Source organism: Vespa crabro, chromosome 3, assembly GCF_910589235.1.
Source record: "Vespa crabro chromosome 3, iyVesCrab1.2, whole genome shotgun sequence".
Classification (NCBI taxonomy): domain Eukaryota; kingdom Metazoa; phylum Arthropoda; class Insecta; order Hymenoptera; family Vespidae; genus Vespa; species Vespa crabro.
In genome coordinates this window covers 13,659,830-13,675,301 of record NC_060957.1, presented here as the reverse complement: position 1 = coordinate 13,675,301, position 15,472 = coordinate 13,659,830, and the positions used below count along the sequence as shown (strand labels likewise).

At 34.7% G+C, this 15,472-nt stretch overlaps 1 protein-coding gene across 6 annotated transcripts in view; it reads left to right on the top strand.

Annotated features, from left to right (window-relative positions):
- Window positions 1-15,472, top strand: part of LOC124422691 (putative uncharacterized protein DDB_G0271606) — a 105,729-nt gene that overhangs the window by 87,253 nt on the left and 3,004 nt on the right. For all 6 annotated transcript variants that reach the window (XM_046959504.1, XM_046959503.1, XM_046959501.1 and 3 more), the window contains 3 exons: window positions 12,686-12,933; window positions 13,071-13,578; window positions 13,681-15,394. In XM_046959504.1, the coding sequence (XP_046815460.1) occupies window positions 12,686-12,933; window positions 13,071-13,578; window positions 13,681-15,394 (2,470 nt within the window). The remainder of the gene's footprint in view (window positions 1-12,685; window positions 12,934-13,070; window positions 13,579-13,680; window positions 15,395-15,472) is intronic.

Here is a 15,472-nt window from a genome sequence, read left to right as displayed (position 1 = left end):
GCAGTCTTTTCTTCTTTCTCTCTCTCTTTCTCTCTCTCTCTCTCTTTCAAACACACTATGTGTCTCTTCCCGTTTTACTACTCAGTCTCTCTTTAAACTGCTTCGAATTGCGAATTTCTCCATGGTGGTTACGTTAAATCGATTGTCGATCGTGTCCAATCACGTAGCATTAATTCCTTCTTAGAGTTCCTTTTATCGAAAGTTCCAAGTTAGCAAGTCACGTTACTTTCATTCAATCGAACTAACATTAAACGATAAAGACTTTAACATTCATGATTTTTACTTGTCTTTAAAAATTTTATTAACTTTTTCTCCCTCTCTCTCTCTCTCTCTCTCTCTCTCTGTTTTTCTTTATCTCACGTTAATTCTTACTCCCGTTCGATCGAACATATTAAACGCATTAAACGCATTAAATGGTAATAGGTTGTTAAAGTTCATGAATTTGATTCGTTTTGAATAATTTTGTTAATTTACCTCTCTCTCTCTCTCTCTCTTTCTGTCTCACTGTCTATTTTCAATTTTTATTATCGCATCACTACTACTACTACTATTACTACTACTACTATTACTATCTTATACCTAGTCACGGATGATCCCCTTACAAGCCGCATCTGTTTCTCTTCTCACGAGACCTACGACAATGCACCTTCGAAAATACGAATTCACGGATGGATTCTAACGTATTATCCAAGTGATCCTTCAAACGAGCGGCATATATATATATATATATATATATATATATACACATACGTACATACATAGATACACTCGAGTTCTTCGCGATAGCATAGTTCCAACCTTTCGTGTAACGGAAACGATCTAGAATGTTGAAACGAAAGGCTATAAAAATTCTTATTCTTTCCGATCGAAAAAGATTTTTACCTCTTTCCCTTTTTTCCTCTTTTCTTTAAACTTTTCAAGGGAATTGTCGAAAGTACTCGGATAAGATTTTTCCCCGAGAACGAACTCTATTTCTCATCATTTTAGTTCCTAACACATTTTATTTTTCACGAAAAGAAAACCAATTCGATTTTTGCGAGCATTCGGAGATTTTGCCTTTTTTGAATTTTTTAGATTTCGTCTTTGCTTTTTCGTCTACTTCTATTGAGAAGAGAGCCCGGATCCGAACTATCCGGTATTATTACTATGTCAAGTTTCTACCTTTCAAAGGGATTTTTATCTGCATGCATACCTGCATAAGTAAGAACGGCAGTAACCGAATCGTAAATTAAAGTAGAAATACAATAGGGAAACGTAAAAAACTTTAAAATATTATCCTAAGAGGAAATTAACGAAGAAATGAAATTTCAAATAGAATTGAAAGGACCTTTGCGAAATTAACTAATTAACTCTATCGTTAACTTTGACGAGAACCAAGTTGAGTCGGTTTTTAACACAGAGCCGCGCTTTTCTCCTTTATTATCCACCACCACTAAGTACCCTCCTCCCTTCCCTCTTCATCACATCCATCCTTCATAGAATTTATACAGAACTCTTATACGCTTGCATAAATGCGTACGTAAACGTATACATTTATATCGTACGTGTGCTGAGTAATCGTTTAAAAAAATTTCATCCCGTAATTAAAGCTTCTACTCAACGGCAAGAAGAAAGTTGAACGTTTTCAGTCGAATAAACGATGGAAAAAAAAAAAACTTTTAGATGAACTTCTCTAGTTCTCTAACTTATCATTAGATATTATTATAAAGCTCTTATACTTAATTAGGAACTAATCAAATCGAGTTAATTCGTCGAAAGCGGTGACCCTTGACCCGTCACTCTCTAACCACCCTCTATTTGTATATTCGTTACGAATCCGGCCTTGATAAAAATCGATCGGATTCTTTCTACAAAGAGAAAGAGAGACGGAAAAAGAGGAAAAGTTCTCTCTCTCTCGGTTGCTCGTTCGTTCGCTCGCTTGCTCGTTCATTCGCTCGTTCGTTCTTTCGCTTGACCCTATAGATTATATCGTTTATATGTTGTACTTTCGTTTAGCGTGACTTTGCGAAAGCGTGTCAAAGGTCGAGACCGAATTTCTTTTTCTTCTTCTTCTTCTTCATTTCTCTATATTTTCAAAAGAGTTTAATAAACACGGATTTCTTTGTGCGCGATTTGAAAGCATTTCTTTTCTTTCTTTCTTTCTTTCTTTCTTTCTTTCTTCCTTTCTTTTACCTACTACGGATATATAAAAAGAAAAAAGGATAGATATATAAAAATTAAATAGAAATTAATGAGAAAGTGTTCTCTCGAATGTGCTTTCTTGCAATTAAGCCAATACATTTAAAAGAAATTAACGATAAGATGGGTAGTAATAAAAAAAAAAAAAAAAAAAAAAAAAAAACAGAGAGAGAGAGAGAATATGGTAATTACACGCAACAATATCTATGTCAACGACGTAACACCGGATTCATTTTATGAGGAATCGTAAAACGGCCGAGTACTTTGACATTTCGCAAAGATATCATCGTGAAATGGCCAATCGATAAACCCTTTTTCCAGTTGTTGTAAAACGTAATCCATCGACGACGTTTATAACATGAACGGTGGCGCCGCAAAGTTGGATAAAAATCCCGTCCACCAAAAGAAAAAAGAAAAGAGATCCACCTAGTTTCCGTTTGTACCCTTTTGTCTTTATCTCTCTCTCTCTCTCTCTCTCTCTCTCTCTCTCTCTCTCTCTCTCTCTCTCTCTTTTTATTCATCTTCAAGCCCGTCTTTCGATATATCGTTTATGTTATTCCACTTGATTTTTCCGGATAAAATAACGAAGTAAAATTCACACACACACACACACACACACACACACACACATATATATATATATATATATATATATATATACACACAAGTTAGAATCGTAACGAGCATGGAGTCCACGTTGGTGTTCTCCCTGAAACTAACGGAAAAGTATCGATGCATTTTTTGCTCATAAGAAAGCTAACAGAGAACGATACTTCACTCGACTTTATACTTGTCTCTTTGAGAGTCCCCCTTTGATATCCCATCCCTTGACGCGACATTTTATTTTCCAGAGGATTATTCAAACGAGTCCACTCTTTTTAAATGCTTCGTCGATATTAAATTCAATCTCTTTTCTTCCTTTTTCTTTTCATTTTTTTTTTCTTCTTCTTCTTTTTCTTCTTTTTGTTTCCTTTCTGTTATTTCTCTCTCTTTTTTTTTTTTTGATTTTTTTTTTCCTTTTTATTTTCTTTTTATTCGTTTTGCTTTTCCTTTCTTCTTTTTTATTCTTTTTTGTTTTTCTTTTTTGTTTTTCTTTTTTGTTTTTCTTTTTCTTTTTCCCTTTCAATAAAAACACCGATCAGATGGATGGTGGAGGTAGTTTACTTTTTTTTTTCCCCCTTTTTTTCTTTGTTTTCAATATGACCGAAAAAAATTGTACTTTTATTGTATTTTCGCAAATGTGAATTCGAAATGGATTATGTAAATAAAAGAAAAAAAAAAAAAAAAGAAGAAAAAAAAAATAATCTCCCCTCTCTCTATCTATCTATCTATCTGTCTATCTCTATCTCTCTTCCCTTTGTCTCATATCAATAACATGAATAAATTTATGCAACCTTCGTTCGTATTTATTTTTACATAAATGCATCTGCAATAAAGTCATAAAATTAGTTACCCAATCCTGTACACACACACACACACACACGCACGCTCGCGCATGTGCGTGGAATGTACATGCACATCCACAAGCATATATATATATATATATATATATATATATATATTTATTTACACGCTAAATTGTCAACGTATACAGTCACAAGGAAAAAATTATTCTATCCAATCGAACTGCGTAAGGTCGGTGAGAGGTGAGGGAGAGGAGTGAGAGAGGAGAGTGAGAGGGTTGGAATTTTTGTTAATCGTTACAGTCGACAATGATAACGCTCTCTGAAATAGGACTTCGGGTGAATAACTAGCGCATACCTATCGATACAATTCCATTTACATAACATTTAATTTGTAACTCGAATCGATTCCTCTTTTTCTCTCTAGTTCTCTCTCTCTCTCTCTCTCTCTCTCTTTCTAATTCTCATTCGTGTGTACGCAAATATATCAGGAATACGTTATCAAGGCCCTTTGTGTAATTCAAGCGTGTAAGTATACCGATTGTATTTACAAACGAAGTAACACGCACGATTTTTATCAAAGAAATAATAAATGAACGGTGGTTGAATAAACATCGTTTTTTGATGAAAGTTATCGAAGTCTCGGCCACGGGGAACCTTCGTAAATGGCCCTATCGTTGATGACACTCTCGCAAATTGAGTTGGGAATACGATTCGCGTTACCTCGTACCAGGAACTTTACCTAGTTTATACATATTTTCTCGATTTAATTAAAAATACAACCGCGCGCGCGCGCGCGCTTATATCTCTCTACTTTTCGTATTTTCTCTATCTTTTTCTCTCTCTCTCTCTCTCTCTTCCTCTCACTGTTTTTATTTTTTCATTCTCTGGAAAACAAATTGCGTGACAAGGAAAATCAGACTAATTGTATAACGAGAGAGAAAGAGAGAAAGAGAGAGAGAGAGAGAGAGAAACATATACATATATATATATATATATCCACCCTTGAAAATTTGACTAATGAGGATTGCCCGTAGAAAGCACGAAAAGGGATGGACGTTGCTCGTTATCGAAGCTTTTATTTCTATAACGGATGGCCATGCGTCACTCATCGTCGTATTTAGTTTGGAGATCATATACATTGCCTTTTTCATTCATAGTTGTTCTCATATCGTTTTATTTCGTTCCTCCATTTTCGTTCCCAATTGTTCTTCTCTCATAAAATACATTTTGATTATTTATCTTTCGATGATAAAATAATGACGTATAAATAAAGAAAACTTGTATTCGTATAGAATTCCTATTGAAGAGTTCTCGTAATAACGAAAATAATATACGAATGAATAAAATTAAATAAGAGAGAGAGAGAGAGAGAGAGAGAGAGAGAGAGAGAGAGAGAGAGAGAGAGAGAGAGAGGTACTCGAAGCATAGAGTTTATAAGAATGGATTAACGATGACCCACATCCGTAACGTGAAGTACGAGCTATAATTAAGGTCCTTTGCTATTCTTAACGGCAAGTGTGTAACATCGTCGCTCGAGGAAATCGTTTCCACGAATCGTACGATTTTCCAGCCAACGGAAATACGTCGGCGTAAAACGCAAGAACTGAGAGTTCGAGAATACGACGATGACAGGCCGACATGACGTTTAAATCGTTCCATTATTTTTCGATTTTTCTTTTACTGAAAGACCGGTGAACGTGATTCGAATCGATTTTAGTGATTCCGCTTTTGTTATTCTACCGAGGTGAAAACTTTAGCTATTGAAAATTATTCGAAGTAAATGATTGACAACAATGCTCTCTTTCTCTCTCTCTCTCTTTTTTTTTTATTTTCCATAAAAAATGCAATTTAACTTGCAAATATCATGCACGATACTTTATCTCTCGTATAACTCTATAGAAATAAATTGATATAAATTAGAACTGTGAAACCACCGAGCGTGGTCTTTCATCCATCTTTGTATATCAGGGTAATTTGAGAGAATAAAAGTAGGGAAACAAAATCAATTGGATCGTAATAATAATAATAATGTCGTGTTCGAACAAAATTCTCCCCGTAGTCCTTTTTTTAATATAGAAATAATAAGTATTATTTGATTTATTTATCCTTGATTTTCCTATCTTCTCATTCTTTTTTCTTTTTCATTCTTTTTTCTTTTTTTTTTCTTTTTTTTTTGCAATTGCGAGAAAAGATTAACGTAAAAGGCAATTTGTAAAGATCGGAACAATAGTTTACTATTGAAGGGAGTTAGCTCGATTCCATGGATTTGTAAATTTAAATGGTGACATTTGTAATGTAGTAGATGCAAATATCTACGTATCGTACGTTCTATACTCGTATTCGTTCGAAACATCAATGTGAACAATTACATGTGTGTACGTATATATATGTACACACACACACACACACACATATATATATATATAGAGAGAGAGAGAGAAAGATTGTAAAAGAATTTATGATTATCTAGAAAAAATGTGGACGAGAATTGACGTGAAGCGAAAATGTTGGATGAGTGGGTGAAAATGAAAGGGGTCATGAAGAGATGGGAAATAAAAAACAAAAAGTAAGAAAGTACACAAATAAAAAAAAAAAAAAAAAATAAAAAAAAGAAAAATATTCAAAAAAATCACGCGCGCACGCGATAACGTGCAAATACCAGTTTGATTGTCCAAGGGACGTGATTAAAAGCAACGTTACGATGGCGCCGACGTTACGAGATTCTCGGACGTGATAAATTCTTTTTTCTTTTCTTTCTTTCTTTCTTGTCTCCTTTCATTTATTTCCTTTTGTGTATTTTTATTTATTTCTTTCTTTTTTTTCTTTTTTTTTTGTTTTTCTTATTTTATTACATTATTTTATTTTTATTTTCTTACGTATTGAACCGCGCCGTCGTACGAACGAATAAAGAATTTCTAAAGAAGAAAGAGAAAGGGAAAACATTTTTGATTAAAAAAAAAAAAAAAAAAAAAAAAAAAAAAAACTGACGAACGAGATTCGTCTCCATTTTTAACGATTTTCTTTTATACAGATTAATTACTATCGCGTCGTTTTGGCAACGATTCAGGACGGATAAACCGTACTTTCTATAACTGTGACAGGAATATTTAAACGTATCGAACGAAAGAAGATCACCATTTCTAGTGTTAGAGATGGTCCGTTGTACCTGCATCCCCTGTCGAATATATTTCTCAGTATCCGCTATTCCGATAATCGAATTCTGGGTCGTCGAACGTATGGCGATTATAGATCTGACGAAGAGAAAAAGAGACAGAGAGAGAGAGAGAGAGAGTGGAGGGACAGAGAGGAAGAAAAAAGGATAGAGACAGAGACAGAGAGAGAGAGAGAGAGAGAGAGAGAGAGAGAAAGAAAACGACAGGAAATCCATATTGTGCTTTCGACCTTCGAGACAGTAAATTAGCTTTTACGTAAACAATTCGTTCTTAATTACAAAGAAGCTTTTTCTCTGTTTTTCTTTTTCCCTTTTTCTTTTTCTTCTTTCTTTTCTTTTCTTTTTTTTTTTGTTTTCCTCCCTTCTTTTTACCTTCTATCGTTTTTCTTTTTCCCCTCTTTGTTTTGTTTTCCTTTTCATTTTTTTCTTTTTTTTCTTTTTTTTTTTTTTTTTCCATGGAGTTAGTCCTCTCGATTTTCTCGAGAAAGAAACGAAAGAAAGGAAAGTTCATTTATAAAGCCAAGCTCTTTGAAATCATTTAAACGAGTTAAACATAGAACCATCTACGCATACTCGAGCTCATTATTTAACGAAATTACTAAAAGAGTTAGACGAGTTGAGGGTTTCGCGAGAAAGTGGACGAATTAAAAATGTTAAAAGCGACATTTTTGCTCGGTGGGTGAGTGCACGATACATCACGATATGATGGTGTACTCGTAAAACAGAAGCTTGGGAAAGCATGCTTTTAAAATAATAAAAAAAAAAAAAAAAAAAGAAATAAAAAAAAAAAAATAGAAAATTAAAAATAAAAAAAGAAAGAAAGGAAACAAGGAAAAAAAAAGAAGAAACCAGAAAAACACTCCTACGAGAAATGTAACAAATAATAAGTGTGTTCATTAAAATAATAGTTATACGGTTTAATTACGGAACGTTGGTGAGGAAAAATGAGGTCAATTCGTTTCATATTTATGTTGGTTCGTACGCTCCTGTATGTACGTATATATCTGTATATATATATATGTGTGTATATATATATATATATATATATGTATATATATATATGTGTGTATATATATATATATATGTATACGCGAATTTTTTTAATAATAATAATGATTTTAATAACGAGAGGATTTTCCGTACGAGAGAATGGAAAGTATAAATACGTTGTTACTTATATTTTCAAAATCCCAAAAAAATCTTGATTCATTAGTATCTTTCGAAGATCAGTTCAGATAATGAATTAGAAGAAGGAAAAAAAAAAAAGAAAAGAAAAGAAAATACTATAATCGTTTTCAACGCTCACAGATCAATTGATTTTTCTTAATAATCAATTTATTCGGAACGAGATAAAAAAAAAATTATTTTCTTCTTTCCCCTTTTATTTTCCATTAGTAATCTTTATCATTATTATCATAAACAGACGAAAATCATGAAAAATATTTTCTAATAGTTATTATAATATATTATTATACCGATATTCTTATAAAAAAAAAAAAGCTTCGCATTTTTCAGATATTTTCTTTTGTATGACATATATATATATATATATATTTTTTTTTGGTATTTTATCTCTTTTTCTTCTTCTTCTTTTCTTTTTTTCTTTTTATATAAAATGATAAGGTAAGATCGAACCCGGCAATAATATTCGATATTCCGCTTCGGTGCGAATCAGTGGAATAACCGTAACAAGGGAAACGTAAAGGAACGTCTCGTACTTTTCGAATGTCTTTTTCTCACGGAATAGAAATGAAAAGTCTAATAAGACGATCCAACCTTCCGAACGAATGAACGAACGAACGAATGAACGAATGAACGATTGAACGAACGAAGATTCTCTTCTTTCTTAGAAGAAAACGCCGGAGCTTTGAGCAAAGTAGCGAATCTTCCTGCTTTTTTTTTTTCTTTCTTTTTTCTTCTTCTTCTTCTTCTTCTTCTTTTCATCGACTCTCTATTTCCACTTCCTCTATTTCTCTCATCCTAACTGAGCTGATATTACATATATACACGGTTTCATCAAAATCCCAGTTGAAATTATTATCTAAGGCATTTGAATGTACCGAGAGATTTATAAAGCTTTTATATATTAGATATATTTCATATATTACATAAGTAGTTACGTGTATTAACATAAACTTTTTTCATCCAGACGTTCCTTTTGTATGATAAGTATTTAAAATAATGAAAAGGGGAGATTATCCCTGGAGAGTTCATTTCTTTCTCTCATATTTTCTCTCTCTCTCTCTCTCTCTCTCTGTCTCTATCTATCTCTATCTATCTCTATCTATCTCTATCTATCTCTATCTTTCTCTCATAATCGTTTTTCCTTTCGTACCAGAATCTTCTGCAAAAGGATTTTTTAAAAATATTTTTACTCGATCGAACTTTCGCAAGCTCAGCTTTTCCTTCATGGCATCGAATTCACAAATTCGCAACGCGAAAAGAATATGCTGTTAGACAGAAAAATCGATGATGATGATATTGCCAGAAGAAAATTGTCCTTCTCATATATTTGACTTGTATCGGATTATTTATATTTAATAATCGATATAGAGCAAAAGAGAGAGAGAGAGAGAGAGAGAGAGAGAGAGAGAGAGAGAAATTCGAATGTAAAGAGAAATGGAATGAAAAATTCGAAAAGAATTCTGTCAGAGAAATTCCCTAAATATTTCATTTTATCTCTATATGAGAAAAATTACATCTGCAAAAATGATATTTTACGTTTTATTTGCAATTTGAATATTATCGTCGCAATCCGAACGATATATCACTCATTGTCGTTTACTTTTCATTCTCTATCAGAAAAATTCTCATCAACGTTTTATATTCTCTCATGAATATTTTTATTTTCTTTCTTTCTCTCTTTTTTTTTTTTTTTTTTTTTTTTTTTAATAATAATAATAATAATAATATTTCATCGTTGCTCATTACTATTATTATTATAATCGTCACCGTCATCGTTATCATTATCATTATCATCATCGTCATCATTATTATCATCTCTTTATTATTATTATTATTATTATTATTATTATTATTATTAGTATCATTAATATTATTATAATATCGTGAAAGTAGAAGTAAAACGTGAAAAATAAATCAAAAAGCAATATCCCGTTGAATCGTGACGATTTCTACTTTATCGTTTTTAATATGAATTGAAAATCATATTGAATACTATTTCACTATTCGATGTGGAAAGAGCGACCTTTATTTTTGTATCTTCAAAATTGCGATTTTTCTGCCTTTTTGAAAACGATTCGTTCGTTGAACCTCACACCTTCGCGTTAAGTATCATAATGCAAATAGTATATACGTACATGTAACACGTTAAGAAATCACACACGCACATATACATCTCTCTTTCTCTCTCTCTCTCTCTCTCTCTTTGCCTTGTTCTCTTGCCTTTATCGTTTTCATTTCTTCCGCATCCATGGTTATACCGTCGCATCGCATAGAATCCTGATATTTCCGTTGTTCTAGTCGCGGTGAATCTTTTGTCAAGATATCAAGAGAATTTACACGATAGTCCAAAGTATCTTGAAACACATTGATCGATCTTTTCCTTCATTCTTGCCTCCACTAAATCCTAAAAGTTTTATCTTTTGTCTTATCTATCCAAACGAGGAATAGTTAGAGATTGAACTAACTGTGAATAGAATCTCATAGATAGTTTCCGAAGTTTGCACGTGAACTAATCGAATTAATCCATTCATCATCATTCCTTTCCTCTTTCTCTCTCTCCTTATCTCTCTCTCTCTCTCTCTATCTATCTATCTATCTATCTATCTATCTAATCTATTTATCTATTTATCTCAATATCAAGTCAAGGCCAAGCTTCTTCTTCGGATATATACTATCGGGATTATTTTTAAAATTATTGAGAAAATGAAAAAGAAACAAAAAAGGATTGACAAGAATTGTCATAAGTTAAAGTTTAATTCTCTTAGTTGCGTTTTAATCTCTTAGAAATCCCTTAGACTAGATTTTGTTTCTATTGAAAAGATGAGAATCACGTTTGACATGGAAGAATTAATAAAATAATAGTGTGATTTCGAGACAAATCGTCGTTGCATTTCCTTAAGCAAAAACTTTTACGGTCAACCCTGGTCATGAAGCTGGCAAAAGCACAAAACCGACGTAAGATCTTTGACCTACTCTCTCACTCGAAGTAACTCGAAGATAGAGAAGTAATAAGAGAGAGAGAGAGAGAGAGAGAGAGAGAGAAAGAGAGAGAAAAGAGGAGTATAGTTTGTGCGTAAGAGCTTTTGGCACGTACTTTGACGCTGCTGAGGCTTTTCGAATACACGTGTCTGGCTTATTCAACAGTTTCCTTCGAATTTGCCACACGTGTGCTCGCATACCTCGAACGTCAGCAGGCTGACCTGCGATCTTTGAGAAAGAAACTCGACTTTTATCATTCTCTCGATATCGAAACTCAAATCCTTTTCATCGAAAAAGTGAGGAAGAAGAAGAAGAAGAAGAAGAAGAAGAAAAAAAGTAAAACGAAAACGGAAACGAAAACGTGAACGTAAACGAAAACTTTAAAGACTTTTCAGTTTCTTCGGTGCGGCCTTGATAAAGAATGTTTAATATGAGTGATCTTGTCGGTATGTAAAATTTAAAAAAAAAAAAAAAAAAAAGAAAAAAAAGGAAATGTTAAATTCTTAACAGAGTATAATATTATAAAGTTTTGATAATATGTAAATTCTTAGGAATAATAAATACGAAAAGTTCATACGAAGAGATCATTTCAATTTTATCGATGTGTCTTTGACCGAAAATTTTTTCAAGATGAACGATCTTATCGTTGTGTAATAATTAAATTATTCAAATTCTTAATAATTGTGATTAGAATTTGATAATGTGAAAATAACATTTAAAAAGAATAAAACGATAGTGACGAAAAGAAAGGATTTTCTAGTTTTAACACAGTGTGCTCTTTGATAAAAAATAGTTTTATCATTGTATCATTATCGCATTGTAAAATTAAAATCGTACAAAAAAAAAGAAAAGAAAAAAAAAATCGTAAACAAAAGAAAAAAAATTGTAAAAATAATAAAATATCGCGAAATTAAAACAATAGTTTAAACTTTTAACAAAGAATCCAATGATCAGAGCTTGTCAATATGAGATCCTCGAGTGATTTGTCAGAACGATCTTATAACACGACGACATAAAATATATTTTTTTTTTCTTCCCCCGTTTGATTGACCTCGTATAGACGATCCTAAACATAAATTTCAAAATAGGTAAAAGGAAGAGGGAAAAAAAAATTAGTGGGACGAGCTATTGGATGGCATCGTTTTTCATTAAATCTGAGGTTTCAATGTGGCCTACTGGCTTATGCTGGATACGTTGTACCAACGTAGAGAGTAAATCGTGAAATTGGACTGAGAGAGCTCGTTTTGTGTACATTTAGTCCTATCTAACGCGCGTAAAACGTGAGTGAGAGAGAGAGAGAGAGAGAGAGAGAGAGAGAGAGAGCGAGAGAGAGAAAGAGAAAGAGAGTGAAAGACTTAATTCCGGAGTTAGAGAGTAAGAGGGGAAAAAGGAAGGAAGGAAGGAAGGAAGGAAGACAAAAGGAAACGAAGTCAGCTTCACTTCGGAAAATAGGAAAGAACGAAGTTCGTTCTTTTCTTAATTGTTTTTTCTCTTTTAATTATTTTCTTTTCTACCCTTTTCCTTTTTCGCACCTTTATTTTTTCCATTAATGAACAATTTATCGATCGTGTAAATTGTTATCATGATGATGATGATGAATGGCGTTATCAAATAAGAAATGAGGGCTTAGAAAAATACGACACGATAAAATGATAATGATGATGCGATCTTGAAAGAGTAAGAGAAAAAAAGAAAAAAGAGATAAAAAGAGAGATAGAGAGAGAGAAAAAGAGATTTGAAACGCTTCTTTTACATTTCTTTACAGCCTCGGATCTGGACTGCATAAGAGCGCTGTTCAATGAAAAGGAAAAGGAGCTCTCCCTGGCGGTGGCGAAGGTCGAAGAGCTGACGCGACAATTGGAGGAGTTACGGGGTCGTCAGAACGGCGGTGGCACCGGAACGGGCGTCGGTGGTGGCGGTGGCGTCGCCGGTACCGGAGCCGGTGGTATCGCCGCGGGACACTTGCCGACGCCAGCCAGTGCTGAGCTCGAAAAACTCAGAAGGGAACTTATGGTAAGTTGTTTTTCGATTTTCCAAAAAGACCCCAATAAAGGATACACACGATTTATTCTCTTTCGATCTTTAACATGACTCTCTCTCTCTATGTAACGTAACGTAACGTAAAAATCGTTTCTAATCGTTCCACGCAGTATCGCAACAAGATGAACGAGCAACAAAATCAAGTAGTCTCTCAGCAGAGATTAGCACTGGCTCAGAGACAAGCAGAAATGGCGTCTATAGACGCGAGGATAGCGCAACTTCAGGGTCGTTTACAACGGAAAAGAGCATTGAATCAACGTCTTAGCCAACAACTTGGTTCGACGAATCGAACGAACGCTACGACGAACACCGGTTTCCCAGAATCCAAGCTCGATTTTAATGCCGGCGGTAAAGCGAGACCCACCGGAAACATCGCCGCCATCGAACCCTATTCGCACATACCGAACGACAACGACTTTAATCTGAACAAAAATGATCCGAAGTATCAGACGCTACCTTACAACACTAAATTCACCGTGAACTTCAAGGCCGTCGAGGACGACGTCAACAAAAACAAAATACAGCACAGCGCGAGCGCCTCCCAACTCGGACAGAGGACGGCCTTTCAACAATTCGGTCATCAAATCGCCCATAGCCAGTCGCAATCGCACATACAAGGTCGGTTTTCCTCGAAATAATTTCACTTTTCTTTCAAACGTCATTTGCCTTACCTCCCATCCCTTTTCCCCATCCGATAAACGATTACATATGACTTTCCAGGTCAATCGCAACCCCTTGGATCGAATCAACAGCAACAACAGCAACACAATCAAAATCTTGGTAACCAGACTGCCAATTTGCAGGGAAACTGCAACAACAATAACAACATGAACAGCAGTAACAACAACAATAACAACAACAACAACAATAACAACAACAATAATAATAGCAATAACAATCTCATCGCATCGACCCATAATAATTTCACTCAGGAAAATTTGTCACAGAACTTTAGGATTCATGCCCATCCCCAGCAATCACAATTGCAACAACAACAGGCACAACATGGTAATTCTCAAACGAAGCAGTACAATTCAACGAGTTCCTCGGCCTCCAGTATCGGCTCAGCGCCGTCCATCACACAAACCCATAATCATCGAAATCTACAGACTCATCAAAAGCCGGTGTCGAGCGTGGCACCAAGTTTTCCTGTTAAATCTTTAATATATCAAACGTCCTCGACTAAGATCAATCCTGTGATGCCACAGACGCTTAGCCTCATAGGACGAGCTCACTCGACAACCCAGAACTTTGTGGGTTTAAGCGGGTCAACCAACAACAATCAGCAACAGGCGAATCAAACGGCACAAGGAAACGTCGGTTCCACTCAAGAATCTAATTACGCGTTGAGGCACAATTATGGAAGTAATCAACAACAACAACAACAGCAGCAGCAGCAACAACAACAACAACAACAACAACAACACAACACCGGTCAAACAAACGTTGCTCACGTATCTTCGTCAACGATCTATCAAGCCCAAAATTCACCGAATCTCGTGGCGAGCGTTCACGCCACTCCTAGTGGAGCAACTCTAACTAATAATGCGAATATTCAACGATACAATCAAAATCAAAACGAATCTCAAAACGATAATAAAAACAAATTCGAACCTACGAAAGTACAGGATAAATTCGAACACGTCTTGCCATCAAAACACGAGCAGCAGCAGCAGCAACAACAACAACAGCCGCAACAACAACAACAACAACAGCAGCAGCAGCAGCAGCAGCAACAGCAGCAGCAGCAACAACAGCAACAACAACAAATCAGATACGAAGGGAATCTCTTTAAATACGATAGTCAACAACAAATGAAATATGATCAACAAGTAAGTCAGCCATCAAAGATGTACGACCAAACTGGTGGTAAACACGATCAGACGAGCAACGTACAATCTTCGGTGAAGTATGATCAGAAACACGATAATGGACAATCGAAACACGAGCAACATCACAATGCAAAATACGATTCCGGTCAATCCTCGCAGCAATACAAGCACGACCAGCACGAAAGTCGAACGTCGGTCAAATACGAGCAACACGGTAATCCGTCTTTCAAGCACGAGGTAACGAGCAATCCTCAACAATTTAAGCAAGAACAGAGTCAGAAATACGAGTCAGGACAAAATAAGTTCGAATCGGCATCTTCGAAATACGAACAGAGCACGACGATGAAACACGATCATAACGTCAAGTTCGAACCACCAGGCAAGTTATCAGAAAAGCCATTCGAGTTTGAAAGGTTAAAGAATGAGAATGAGAGAAAGAATTTGAACGAAATGAGAGCGGAAGACAAGATTAAACCTGCGCTACCTCCAAAACCGAGCAAACCCAATCCACCACCTAGGCTGACTCATCACGAAAAAATCGATGTAACTTCGGACGTACTCAACGATTGTAAGACCGCCGTTGTTGTTACTGTCGGTGCAAGGTACGTCTTTACATTTTTTTCTTTTTCCTTTTCTTTTTTTTTCTTTTTCCTTTTCTTTTTTTTTCTTTTTAATTTTAT